Raw genomic sequence first — 12,551 nt, 5'->3', positions numbered from 1 at the left:
AAGGTCTGACGAGGCTGTTAGATTGTAAACACAGTCCAACATCCAAAACATATGTAACCAAACAGATAAAACGGTAATAAAAAAAAGATAAAAAACATATATATCATGTTAGAATTATTTGTACTCAAACTTTGTAAGGTAATTTGCATAAAGCCACTTATGCAAATTAGCCACTATTACTTGGAGTTGCTTGCAACAATAAAAAAGAAAAAAAAAGATTAACAGCGAACACTTCTCAGAAATTACTCTCTTTTTCTGCAACAAACAGAAACTCCTCCAGAACAACTGTTTTGGAAACTTTAACCTTTACTTGTAAATATACGTTATTTTAAATACAAGAATTCTATTGTGTTATTCTTTCTCAAAATTAACCAAGTTGTTCGGATAACAAGGAACCAAGAAAAGAGAAGCGCGTTAGAAATAAAAAAAAAAATTTCTAACAATCATCTGTCTCTATCTTTCTCTTTCTTCCTTACCTGTTTTTCCACATCTCTCTCCTTACCTCTTTTTCACCCCCAATCAACTCATTCTATTGAAAGTAATAATGCAAGTCATTCACATATCATAGATATATTAACATTAGCAATGGTTAAAAAACGTTAATAGAGCAATGAAATAACCAAACGTTTGAGGATATAAAATAGTGTTTCATTTGATTTGGAAAAATTTTAATATTATTCAATAAAATGAAAACTGGTTGAAATAAACAGAAAAATGTTTGCTGATAAACATTGAAGAATTGGATTTTTTTTCTTCCCGAGCTTTTTAGTAAAACATTTTCATACAGTACAATCACGTTGACACACCGGTTCTCATTTGGGACTACCAATACATTGTATGTTGGTGAAAGATCTGATCAGTTCTCTTACTTTTCAATATGCGTAGGAGTGACATGCACATATATTAAGAGTCATATGAAAAGATTATAGAGTTTACCGAATTCCATCATCTCAACTGCAGTCACAAAATTATGTTTTTCATATTTTCAAGGGTTGTATGCATGAGGGAACTTTGCAGGGAAAAACCAGTGAATTTGCTTATTAGGAAGATTTTGTTTTAGGGAAAATGACGGGTTTTTATTTTCGTTTTAGGGAAAATCAGGAAATTTGTTTGGTGTATGGAAAATAAAAAAAAAATGGTTATTTTATAGAAAAAATTTATTAAGGCAGTTTATCGCTTTCTTTAAGTTAAAAAAAATATTAAAAATAAATATCAACAATATTTTCTTAGCTTATAGTTGGATTGATGGTGGTAGCATTTCTCGTGAGAAATCTTAGGATGATATGGTCCAATTAAATGAAATAAAAAAAAAAAATTTAATTCTTGAAATTTTTTTTACTTTGCTTTCAGTTTTTATTATCTTTCAAATTTTGTTATGCATGTGTCAAAATAAGATTTCCATTATTTTATTTCCGTACCAATTAAACCAGATTCCTCTGAAAGAGAAAGTTTCATGGGAGTATGAAATTCACAAGTGGTTCCCAGTTGCATGTATATTCATATTTAGTTTATGAAGTTCTTGCAGGGAGGTGGCAAGATAGGGGCTTGTCCAAAATTACCCTTAGACAAAAATTTTTCAAAATCTTTATGATGCATGCATCTGTAATGGAAAGAAAACATTGCACACCAAAAATCATGAATAGATCCAGCTGCTCTACTTTTAAACAAAATTAAAACCCACAGTCAAAACATGAGCCACAAATTCGCAAAACCATCTTTTTTATTGATGAGTCATGAAAGTGTTCCATGGGGTTTAGTATCTGGTGGATGTAATCAAAGGTTTCAATTTGAAAGAAAAAAGAAGCTGAAGATTTGAAGATCAAAGAGAAATTAAAATAACAATTTATCAACTAGCACAAAAGATTGGTTGTAGTCAGCTAATATACTTCCTAACTTCCGGTGTAGCGCTACCTAAAGCAGTGACAAGGCAAATCAGTTATATCGATAAAAATAACACAATTAGTCTTTATTTGCATTTTTAATAACAAAATTAAAAAAAAGAAGTTTTTATTTTATTTGAAATCTTATAAGAAATATGTTTATGAAATTATAAAAATAAGTTGTTTTTTGTTTTTAATTTAAAAAATAAAAATGTTTTTATTTGAATTTATATAATAAATATATGTTTATGAAAGTATAAAAATAAAATTATTGAAATCAAAATAACAAAATTTCAAACATCATAAAAAAACGTATCCAATAAATAATATTCCCAAAATAGTTGGCTTTGATTCTTTGCTGCAACAAGAATTCTTGCAAATGACCATCGAAAAAGATTGTTATTTTTATTTGTTAATTTTTATTATATACTTTTCTTTCGATAAATCGCTACATAATAGAAATACTGAAGAACAGTAAATATGAAGGAACTGATTTGCCTAGTCACTGCTTCCGGTAGCGCTATATTGGAAGTTAGGAAGTACGTTAGCTGAGTAGTTATACCAAAAGATGAAAAAGAAAATGATGAAGCAACAAAAACTACCTGAAGAAGTTTAACATAAAACATATGAAGGTGTTACAATATTTGTCGTATAATGGGGTATGATTCCGCACAGTCGGGAGATTCTATTTATAAACGATGCTGCTAGGAACTGACAAATCAAATTAATTCACGGTTCTGCTACCAAACTATCAGAAACCAGAATTGCTCCATAAATATTAAACTTTTCTGTAGCAATTTTGCATATGTTTTTTTCGTCTCGACACGGAAGAATCTTTTGCTCTGTGGATTCCAACTCCAGAACTGTCTACTGCAAACCAGTCAACTGTCGGGATTTGTGTAGAACAACAACCATCGGAAACTGTTCTGTCTACTGCAAATCAGTCACCTCTCAGGACTTGTGTAAAACAACGAATTATTGGAAAGTGTTCTGAAACTAAACGTGGCTTACGCTTCAAATGTAAATAGTGTGAACTAAAGTTGCATTTTTTTTTCCAAAAATAAACAATTTTTTAAATATTTTATTTTGAATCTTTTTTAAAGTTATTTTATAATTTTAACATTGACCCTTATATTACAAACGATCTTCATAGTTATGTGTATGGATTTCACAAAAATATAGTTTTCTTACTAAACTAATAACTTCTTCGAATTGAAATTTATGTAAAATTTGAAACTTAAATGTCAGCAGGACCCACCGTAGCTTTCTATTTTATGTCAAGTTTCACGTATGTACCAGTAAAAACTATTTTCAGGGTTTGGGGATGTCATCATCATCTATTTTGTTTTTGTGTACAGCATTCAATCTAGGCGGGTTGAACCAGCTTTCTCTGAAGGAGGAAATGTTAAGGGAATGTTAAATTTATAGGCACTCTCGAGTCTCCTGTAATATTTGGTGCATTTTTGATCAGGAAGCCAGGATCTTCAAACAGCACATGGTAGCACATGATGCCCTAACAGGTATTACCACTCTGGTTCAAAGTTGACCTGGGAGCCATGGTAACTAACGGGCATCACCACAATTCCCTGCAGCCCTCAAATGCGGCTTAACCGCTGGATATCTTTTGAAGTCATATCCATGACTTCTCTTCATCTATAATTCATAAAGATTTTAGCTTTTGTGTTGCATTCCTATTTCTTGTCTCCCCACAAGGGCAGAGTTAGATACAAGGTCGGTTTTTAATGTGGGGAAAATCCAGCTCTCCAAAAAGGGGCACTCTGGATAGGAACAGAAATAAAAATTTTCTCTGTCATGAAGGATTTCTTATCCACTAACCGAAAGCAGAAAAGGTAGAGTGTAGTATCAAAACAGATGCTGCACTGTGATCTTGGCCCGAAGTTTTTTTTTATCGTTTAGAACAACTTATGTCTTCATAAAATTTTTTGAATATTTTACGTGATCGGATAAATGAAAACTCAAATATTTGAAGTTAATTTCATAATTTTTTTGTTCTAAATTTGAATGTATTTGTTTCAGTATGATCAAGGTAGTCAGCATACAGTCCACCTTGTGTGTTCCCAATTCACAGATTATTCCACTAAATCCACACATCAAACAACCGAATCAAGGGATTTGGTGAGTAATTTTTTTTTTTTTTTTCTAAATTTCTTCTAGATTTAAGCAATTCTTTTAGATTCATCATCCTGTGAGTCACTCGCTTGGATGGGTCACATGGGAAAGTCGACAGGGTCCCAATTTCTGTGCTTAAACAAAACGTAGATTCCATGAACAAAGCTTTCTTAGAACTGCATGCCTGTGGAACTCTCTTCCGTTATATTCAATAACCTATATCCTCGAGTAACCTCTGGGCCTTGATAAGCGGTGACTTCTATGTCTAAGATTTTTTCATATTGTGACATGTCGATAGGGTTGACACATGAATAAAAAAAAATGTTTCTAGGGTGAAAGGTAGTGAAAGCTTCTCGCGCATTCACGTGATGAAAAGTACTTCACGCAAGTTCATGCCACATCATTTGAGAACAATGTGCTAGCCACTGGAACTTGACTACATAGTATGCTTTTCAATGAATCAAAAAGAACGGTTTGAAAAATCCTTGCTGGGGGCAATTGGTTGCTGACAACACATTTTTGGTCAGACAAAAATTGCAGTTGAACATTCAGAGGTCCATACAAAAGGGCAACATTATCAGAATTATTACTGCACACATGTTCAAGCACAATGTACCCAATCATCTACAGAGTGCCAAGAAATGATGTTGAATGGTGATCAGGAAGGCACAAATCACGCAAGAAATGTGAAGATTCAAATATCAACTATGATGGAGTCACTAATCAAGAACAGGGGACTTTGATGTGACTGAACAAGTCAGATTGCTACCAAAATTTCAAGATGGGATCAATGAGTATTTTGAAAAACCAGCTATAGGTATAGATTGGCCAGAATCCACATGAACCATGTAATATTGCAGAACTCCAGATTTTCTTTTGAGCCAAACTTTGTTGTAAAATATAAATATTAATGTGGGACGTCTAGATAACACTGGGCAACAATGTTTTATTTTTTGAATGTTGTCTAGATTTCTACAACTGATTTAAGGTATTTTTGCTGAATCAGGAAATGGCATTCGTTTCTTTCCATCAGGTCAGGTTTTTGTGCTAAGTTGATTTGAAAAAAAAAAAATCAGATTTTGTGATAAAATGATTACATTTTTGTGATATTATCAGCTGATTTTCGTCAACACATATCCTAAATGTTTTGATAAGAAAAAAAATGTTTTGCCAACAACATATGGCGATTACCTGATAGAAACATCGATTGCTGTACCTATTTACTATGCCTCCCCATGGGACAGAGTTAGACACCAGGGTCGTTTTTTAACGTGGAGAAAAGGTACAAACATAAAAATTGTCTCAGTCGTGAAGGATTTCTCCACCACCGAAAGAGAACAAGAAATAGAAGTGCAGCATCTGAAGAACAGATACTACACTTTGATCTTGTCGAAACTGAATGGTGGATATTGATAAATATAAGCACACATAAATTGCATGTTGCTTCACAATTATTAAAACTTGAACTTCCGTTTCTTCAAACTCCTGGAATACTCAGCAGCAGAGAGGTCTCTTTCCAGATTCCAACAGTAGTCAGCCATCATAACTGTGTACCAGCAACCCTGATCCCTGGTCTCCATCACTTTCGGGTCCTGATGGAATCTCTTCCTCTACTCATCACTCATTGAACCCAGATTCTCAAGAAACCAGTCCATATGTGAAAATAGTGCATTTTGACACTTATATTGCAGCCCATGTTTCTGAAAGTAATCAGCATATTGTTGACAAGTTCTGCTTAGTTTCTGGCCTTATTGTTTCCAAGAAAATTCTTCACTACCAGAACAAATGCGTTCCATATTTCCATTTTGTTTATTAAGTTTTCAAGTTTTGAATCTCTAAGCTGCCAAATCTGAGGACCGTCGAAAATGCCAGGTTTCAACTTCTCCATGGTCAATTCTGTTAAAGCCTGGCACAAGTAAGTTAAGCAGTCACCATCCTTGTCCAGAGCCCTGGTGAACTGCTTTATTAAGCCGAGCGAGGGGAAAGGGTTCTGTCTCTGTCTGCCAGAGGGTCGTTGATGATGTTCCTTTTTTTGCAAGGCACCAGTTTCTTACGTGTTCGCTGAGCACCATTTTTTTTTTTTTTTTTAGGAGATTTTGAGGTTTTATGACTTCAAGCTCTTTTCGACATAATCACTCAGAATTGGACCCGAATACTTCTTGTCATTAAAATAATCATTTCCAATCAAAACATGGCATTTTACCCTCACCAACTTCTTATAAAATGCTCCACAATGCGTATATGTAAACAAAAGCATAAAAAACGACATGTCACCATAGCTCAAAAAATTGACCTTATTGAGCAAAAACCAATGTGATTTTTTAATTCTCTGCATCAGATTCATCCTATATCAACTGAAAAGAAATACAAACAATAAATTTGTTGTTTACCAGTGTAATACAAACATAGCATTATTTTTATCTGGGTTGTAACAATACAAGAATGTTGTTTTTAAAACTTTTATTTTAATTGCTATCAGTTGAGGTTGAGTTTGTAACGACTATCATGTTACACTTAATGATTAGTGAATGATGGATGATGTTGAATGGAGATTTGGTTGAATAAACAAACGTATGCACATTACAATTGATGGTAATCGAGGAAGTGGCAAACTGAGGAAGGTGCAGAATGACTGTCAAAAATGACTTCATTAATGTTATCTTTTCATTTTTTTTCTTTTTTTTCTTTTTTTTTTTTCTTTTAGGCCTTTCTTTGGGTCTATTTCTTTTTTCCAATTATCTCATCGTTTATGTACCACTATCACAGAACTCAGGGATCCCCTTCCAAGCCAAAATTTCTGTTAAAATATAACTATTAATCCAGGACATCTGAATAATTATACGAACATAACATTATTCTTATCTGGGTTGTAACAATAAAAAAAATGTTATCAAAAAAAAAAAAAAAATTTTTTTCTTTCTGTCTAAATTACTACCACTTGCAGTCGAGTTTACAATGTCTGAAAATATTACATGTGAGTGAATGTATGACTCTTAACTAACACATCTTTCTGAGAATGCAGAGTAATGATAGAGCCACGGATTGGGCAATTTGTAGTATATACCTTGATGACAATTCTAACTTTTTTGATATTAAAGACAAGAGTCGGCTCTGCACTGCAACCACCTATAGTGGTATGGATATGTTGGACAGAGCAGCTCTGGTAGGATAAACAGATGTACATGCACTTAGCTGTATCTCCCCTCTCCATGGGGGGGGGGGAAGAAAAATCTTTGATTATGATTTCTGTTATGAAAAGAAAATATCATACACCAAAAACCACATAAATTGATCATTTTTAAGTGAATTTTTTTTCAGTTCTCACCCTCCCCATGTTAAGAATGGCTTTCTAAAATCTTGCAAAAGTTTTGATTATTTGGAATCCTTTTCCTTGTCCTGCAAAAAATGGTGTTGAGAGATCATTGATAGCTATAAGAATTGATTTTCTTTTTTCTTGATCAATTTCTGATTTTTTTTGTGTGCGTGTACGATATTTTATTTTTGTTACAGGTTCAAACACCATAAAGATTTTTCGGCACTTCTGCATGACAGTGCCATGAGGCGGATAGGTGTATTTTAGTTTCAAGAATGGCCGATAGTGGGCGTGTGTAAATCGAACAGGGATAATCACTCATTGAAAAAAATAAAACAATATTATTAGAAATTTCTATAAATGTTTTATAAATAAATAAAAACTTCTATATTAAAACTATATTTTGCTCTATTGACAAACCAAAAATTATATTTTTATATATGTTTATACAATCTTACTGTGAAAAAATATACATTTTAAACTATAAATGTTTTGCTTTTCTTATATTTTTGTGTTATTTATTTCGTTATTATATATTTTTGCATTATTGTAAACACTTGTTTATGTTTGAGGTTCACAGAACGGCCTATAGAACATTCAAAGAACAGGGGGTCAATAACTCGTCTCAGTCGCCTCATGGCACTGTCATGCAGAAGTGCTGATTTTTCTTTCATTTTAGTATTTGTTTTTTCATCAAGAATGTGGGATATTGTAAAAGCAAATTGCAGAAGACTCAGAATGACTTAAAAAATGACGTCAGCAATGGCACATCAAAAGTAACAAACAATAGAAATTTGCGGAAATCATTTCATAACACTATGGCGGACATGCCACCCACATCTGATGTGGAAAAGACATCTATATATATAAAAGCCAAACGTCTGTGTGTATGTATGTTTGTTTGTAACGCTAAAACTTTTGAAAGACGGAACCAAACTTGACAAATTTGGTATCATATCGAAGCCCCATCACCCGGATGACAAATATCGAAATTTCACGTCAAACGGACCACTAGAAGTTGGTCAACTGATCAGTTATCTTCGAGGGGGGCCCCAAAAAAACCTGTCATTATCTATATATATAAAAGACAAATGTTTGTTTGTAACGCTAAAACTTGAGATGAAAGATTCCTCTCCCCTAAGAATAAAACATATGTTCAATATCTGCTTTTGTTTTTTCATTGTTTATACGGTCCCGAGCAACGCCGGGTAGCCCTGCTAGTGTTAAATAAAAAAAGAATCGCACATAGAGCATATCTAACGAATTAAATATGTCTTTACCCCTTCATATCTATAAATTTTCAGAACATCGTCGTCATATTAATAACCACTGTTCGAGTGAGATGATATGTGAGAAAACTACTCAAAAACAAAATTTCTTTTTAAAATCTATGGAATTTACGATTGAAGTAAGTTTTATCTTTTTTTTTCATAATTTGTTTCTCAGCCTCAAGAAGCAACTCCTTCGGACAATGCATCTGCACAACCCGCTTCTGTCCCCGAAACTGAACTACGACACAGGAGTCATAATTTTGAAGGCTTCCACAATCAAAGGTGAGTTTCTTCATTCTCTTTTTTTTATTCTTCTGTTTTAGTGTAAATATCGTTTATGTTTTGCTGACGAATTTTCGATCCGATCCATGGCAACGGGTCCACCTAAACACTAGTGGAGATGGCAGATGGGAATGTGGTTGAACTTTGAAGCAATCATTAGCCTTCAGATCTAGAGTTTTTGATTGTAGAATTATGAATGGATTGAAGTCACCAAGTCAGATTTTTTAAACCATGCACACTCATATGCCGTCAAGAAAGGAGCCTGTGTGCATTCACTCACTTTACCATTGCGATCGTCCTACACGTTGTGCCAATCAAAGTTGTCCTTCAAGCCATCCATCTTTTCAATGCTGCAACAAAGAATCCTTACACAAATTAAAATGATACAAGTCCAATTTATTATGATGTTTGTTATAATATTATAATATTTGATACTTGTACAGTTTAATCAAGACATTAAAAATTGAAAATATAAAAAAAAAAAAAAAAAAAAAAAGGATTATATTTGTACATATCTGTTTTGGACTGAAGATTTCCAAAAAAAATTCCACTTAATTTGATTGAGTAGTTTTTTGTTTGTTTTCTGTTGTTTTTTTTTTGTTGTTTTTTTGTTTGTTTTCTGTTTTTTTTTTTTGTTGTTTTTTGTTTGTTTTCTGTTTTTTTTTGTTGTTTTTTTTTTTTACAGCAAAAAACACGTTTTTATGACCGTATGTTGAAGGTAGCCATCTTTGAATTTTTTGAACATGCCACGGGAAGATAACTTCTATTTAAAGCGCCGACACTCCCTCCTCATCTTTAATGCTAGCTTTTCTTCCTAAAAATCGAACCTTTTGCTCTGTATCATAACAAATTTTTTTTTCGCTGTAAAAAAAAACTACTTGATCAAATTAATTGAGATTTTTTTTTTGTTTTAGAACTTCATTCCATAACGGTTATGTACAATATAAACTTTTTTGATATTTTCATTTTTTTTTTTTAATGTCTTGATTAAACTGTACAAGTACCTAATATTTTTATAATCTATAATAATGTTTGTTAATGTTTCTTATTTTTTGGATGAGTGGCACTCGCTTCACCAAGGTTGAATGGCAGACCTACAGAATGAAATATCTGCCTGAACAAAACTGAAAAATACAAGTCTTATTCATCCAATCATTTACTGAGAGCCCCAAAAGGCCCCAAAACTAGCCAGTGAAGCACATTGCCTCAACTGTCTCGTATCTCTCTTAAAAACCAACTCCTCCTTCAAACGTTCAACTTCCATTCTTCTTCCTCCTCTTTTTTGTGGGGTTATGACCTCCTGTTTTTCTATTCTCCTCGGATTTCTTCACCCTTGACTGGTTCTGGCCCTTTGTTCATGGTCACTTTTACCTCAAGGTTGGCTGCTCCAGACATCCACTGAAAATAGCATCTAGGACTGTCTCTAATCATGTTCAGATCCCATCTAGGAAAGTTATTTATCCCACAAAGGTGGTTATCAGTGTGATTTTGCCATTAAATGAGGCAATTACTTTTTTCAAACAAATAGAATATCTCTTGGGTGGTCTGACTCTGGCCAGAGTTATTTTCAGTTCCCTATGACTCCCTCTTCCCTAAACCAAGCATCCAACAACTACGCGTCTACCATCCACATGCATCAGCAAGACATGCTGCACATCACATGTTTACACACTGAACTCTCATTGGGTGATAGCTTAGTAAGTAGTACAAAGCTAGAACTTGATTTTTTTTTTTTTTTTTTTTTCCTTATGACTATTTTTTTTCTTTTTTTTTTTTTTTCTTATGACTATTTTTTTTCTTTTTTTTTTTTTTTCTTATGACTATTTTTTTTCTTTTTTTTTTTTTTCTTATGACTATTTTTTTTCTTTTTTTTTTTTTTTTTTTTTTTTTTCCTTATGACTATTTTTTTTCTTTTTTTTTTTTTTTTCAAGCCTGTTGAATCCAATGTTTCAACAACAGATGCCATACATGATGTCCCAAATGGGGGCAATGCCAATGCCTCAGGCTGGGTTTCTCTACAGTCCGGAACAATACGCTTGGATGCAGCAGATGTATTCACAGTATATGGCACACTACATGCAATAGTAAGTGCAATTGCGTGTCTTTCTTTGCATGCAAATTTTCATTATTTGGAATATTTAACTTCATTTTATTTATATATATATATATATATTAGTGATGGGACGATTCCAATATTTTTCCCGATTCCGTGCTAAATTCCAAATTCTGATACCATTACCAATCCTGATTCTTTATAAATCTCTAATTATTTAACTATAAGATTGTTATTTTCCCCGATTTTCGTAAAAAACGCATATTAAATAGGCAGATATTTTCCTAAACGTCAAAATATGCTTGTGAGTGATGATCGATCGATTTTAGCTTTACTGATATAATAAAATCAATAAATGTTTATTATTTTATCATTATTAGCAGCAATGGAAGATTTTACTTCAAACAAAATCAAATAAAAAAAGACAAAAGAATCTTTTTGGCATTGGAAAATAGGCATCAATTTTTCTGATTCCAATTCCCCCAAATCTTCTGATTTTTCTGATTTCGATTAATTGTCCCAACACTAATATATATATATATATATATATATATATATATATATATATGAACAAATGATTAATAAAATATGTTAAAAGACATCTTGAAAAAGAGTTCAAAACATATTTAATTTTAAAAAAGGAAGCACAAGATAAGTGGATAGTCCTTAATCCGCGGAGTTTCGAAGAAATACTCTCCTTCTCATCAGAGGGCAGGAATTAGCAAAATGCAGGATCGGATTTTGCATATAAAGTATTTAATGAAACTACAAGTAAGTCAAAGATCTTACTTGGTTAAAAAAGGGTGAGGTAAGGGGAACAGGAGGCAAAAGAAAAATAATAAAAAGATTTCACATGAATGGATAGTCCGGTGAAGGGTAAAAATCCAAAAATGGTAAAATCCAAAATGGTCGAATTTAAGATTTCAATCCACTGGGTAAATTCCAAATGGTTCAAAATCATCCAAAAGGCAGAGTTCCTTGGAAAAAAGCGCAAATGGAATGAATTCCAAATCATTAAAAGAAAAGTACTAGAGATAATATTTGAAACACGTCTGTCAAGGCTGGATGAATCAAAAAAAAAAAAAAATATATATATATATATATATATATATATATATATATGATAATCTAGGTAAAGCTTGTCTCAACAAGGAAAAAAATTCCAGAGAATTTTTACTGTGTTTACATAATAGTGCTCAATAATAATTAGATTTAATTTGGCTACATGTTTGCAAAACATGCTTCACACACACACACATTCTTTTCATCAGAGGAAAGATATTAGCAAATAATTATTACGGTGAAGCTATGAATTTGTTAGTACTAGCATAAATTAAAACAGCATTTTATGAAAACTAATCATATATGCAGAAAAAGTTAATTTAAATAGTTCATGAAATGAAGAAAAAAAAAACGAAAATGAAAGGATATATAGTGATCAGGTTGTTCTAAAAGGTAAAATACATATATATATATATATATATATATATATATATAATGTTTATGGGAAAAATATGCTTTTTCAATTATATTTCACCCTTTATTTTTACCAACCCTTTTATTGTTGAAACTCAATGTATGTTAAATGTAGCTATAGAGCATATATATATAAATAGATGACA

General features: G+C 32.3%; 1 protein-coding gene across 1 annotated transcript in view; it reads left to right on the top strand.

The window, feature by feature from the left end:
- Positions 1–12,551, top strand: part of LOC145297717 (homocysteine-responsive endoplasmic reticulum-resident ubiquitin-like domain member 2 protein) — a 111,883-nt gene that overhangs the window by 79,798 nt on the left and 19,534 nt on the right. The window contains exons 3-5 of the mRNA XM_080143930.1: positions 3,918–4,016; positions 8,770–8,876; positions 10,808–10,960. Of these exons, the coding sequence (XP_080000056.1) occupies positions 3,918–4,016; positions 8,770–8,876; positions 10,808–10,960 (359 nt within the window). The remainder of the gene's footprint in view (positions 1–3,917; positions 4,017–8,769; positions 8,877–10,807; positions 10,961–12,551) is intronic.

This window comes from Euprymna scolopes, chromosome 18, assembly GCF_053919585.1.
Source record: "Euprymna scolopes isolate OS-2025 chromosome 18, ASM5391958v1, whole genome shotgun sequence".
In the NCBI taxonomy this organism is placed as follows: domain Eukaryota; kingdom Metazoa; phylum Mollusca; class Cephalopoda; order Sepiida; family Sepiolidae; genus Euprymna; species Euprymna scolopes.
Note: the sequence above shows the minus strand (reverse complement) of the source record. Positions and strands in the feature narration are given on the sequence as shown.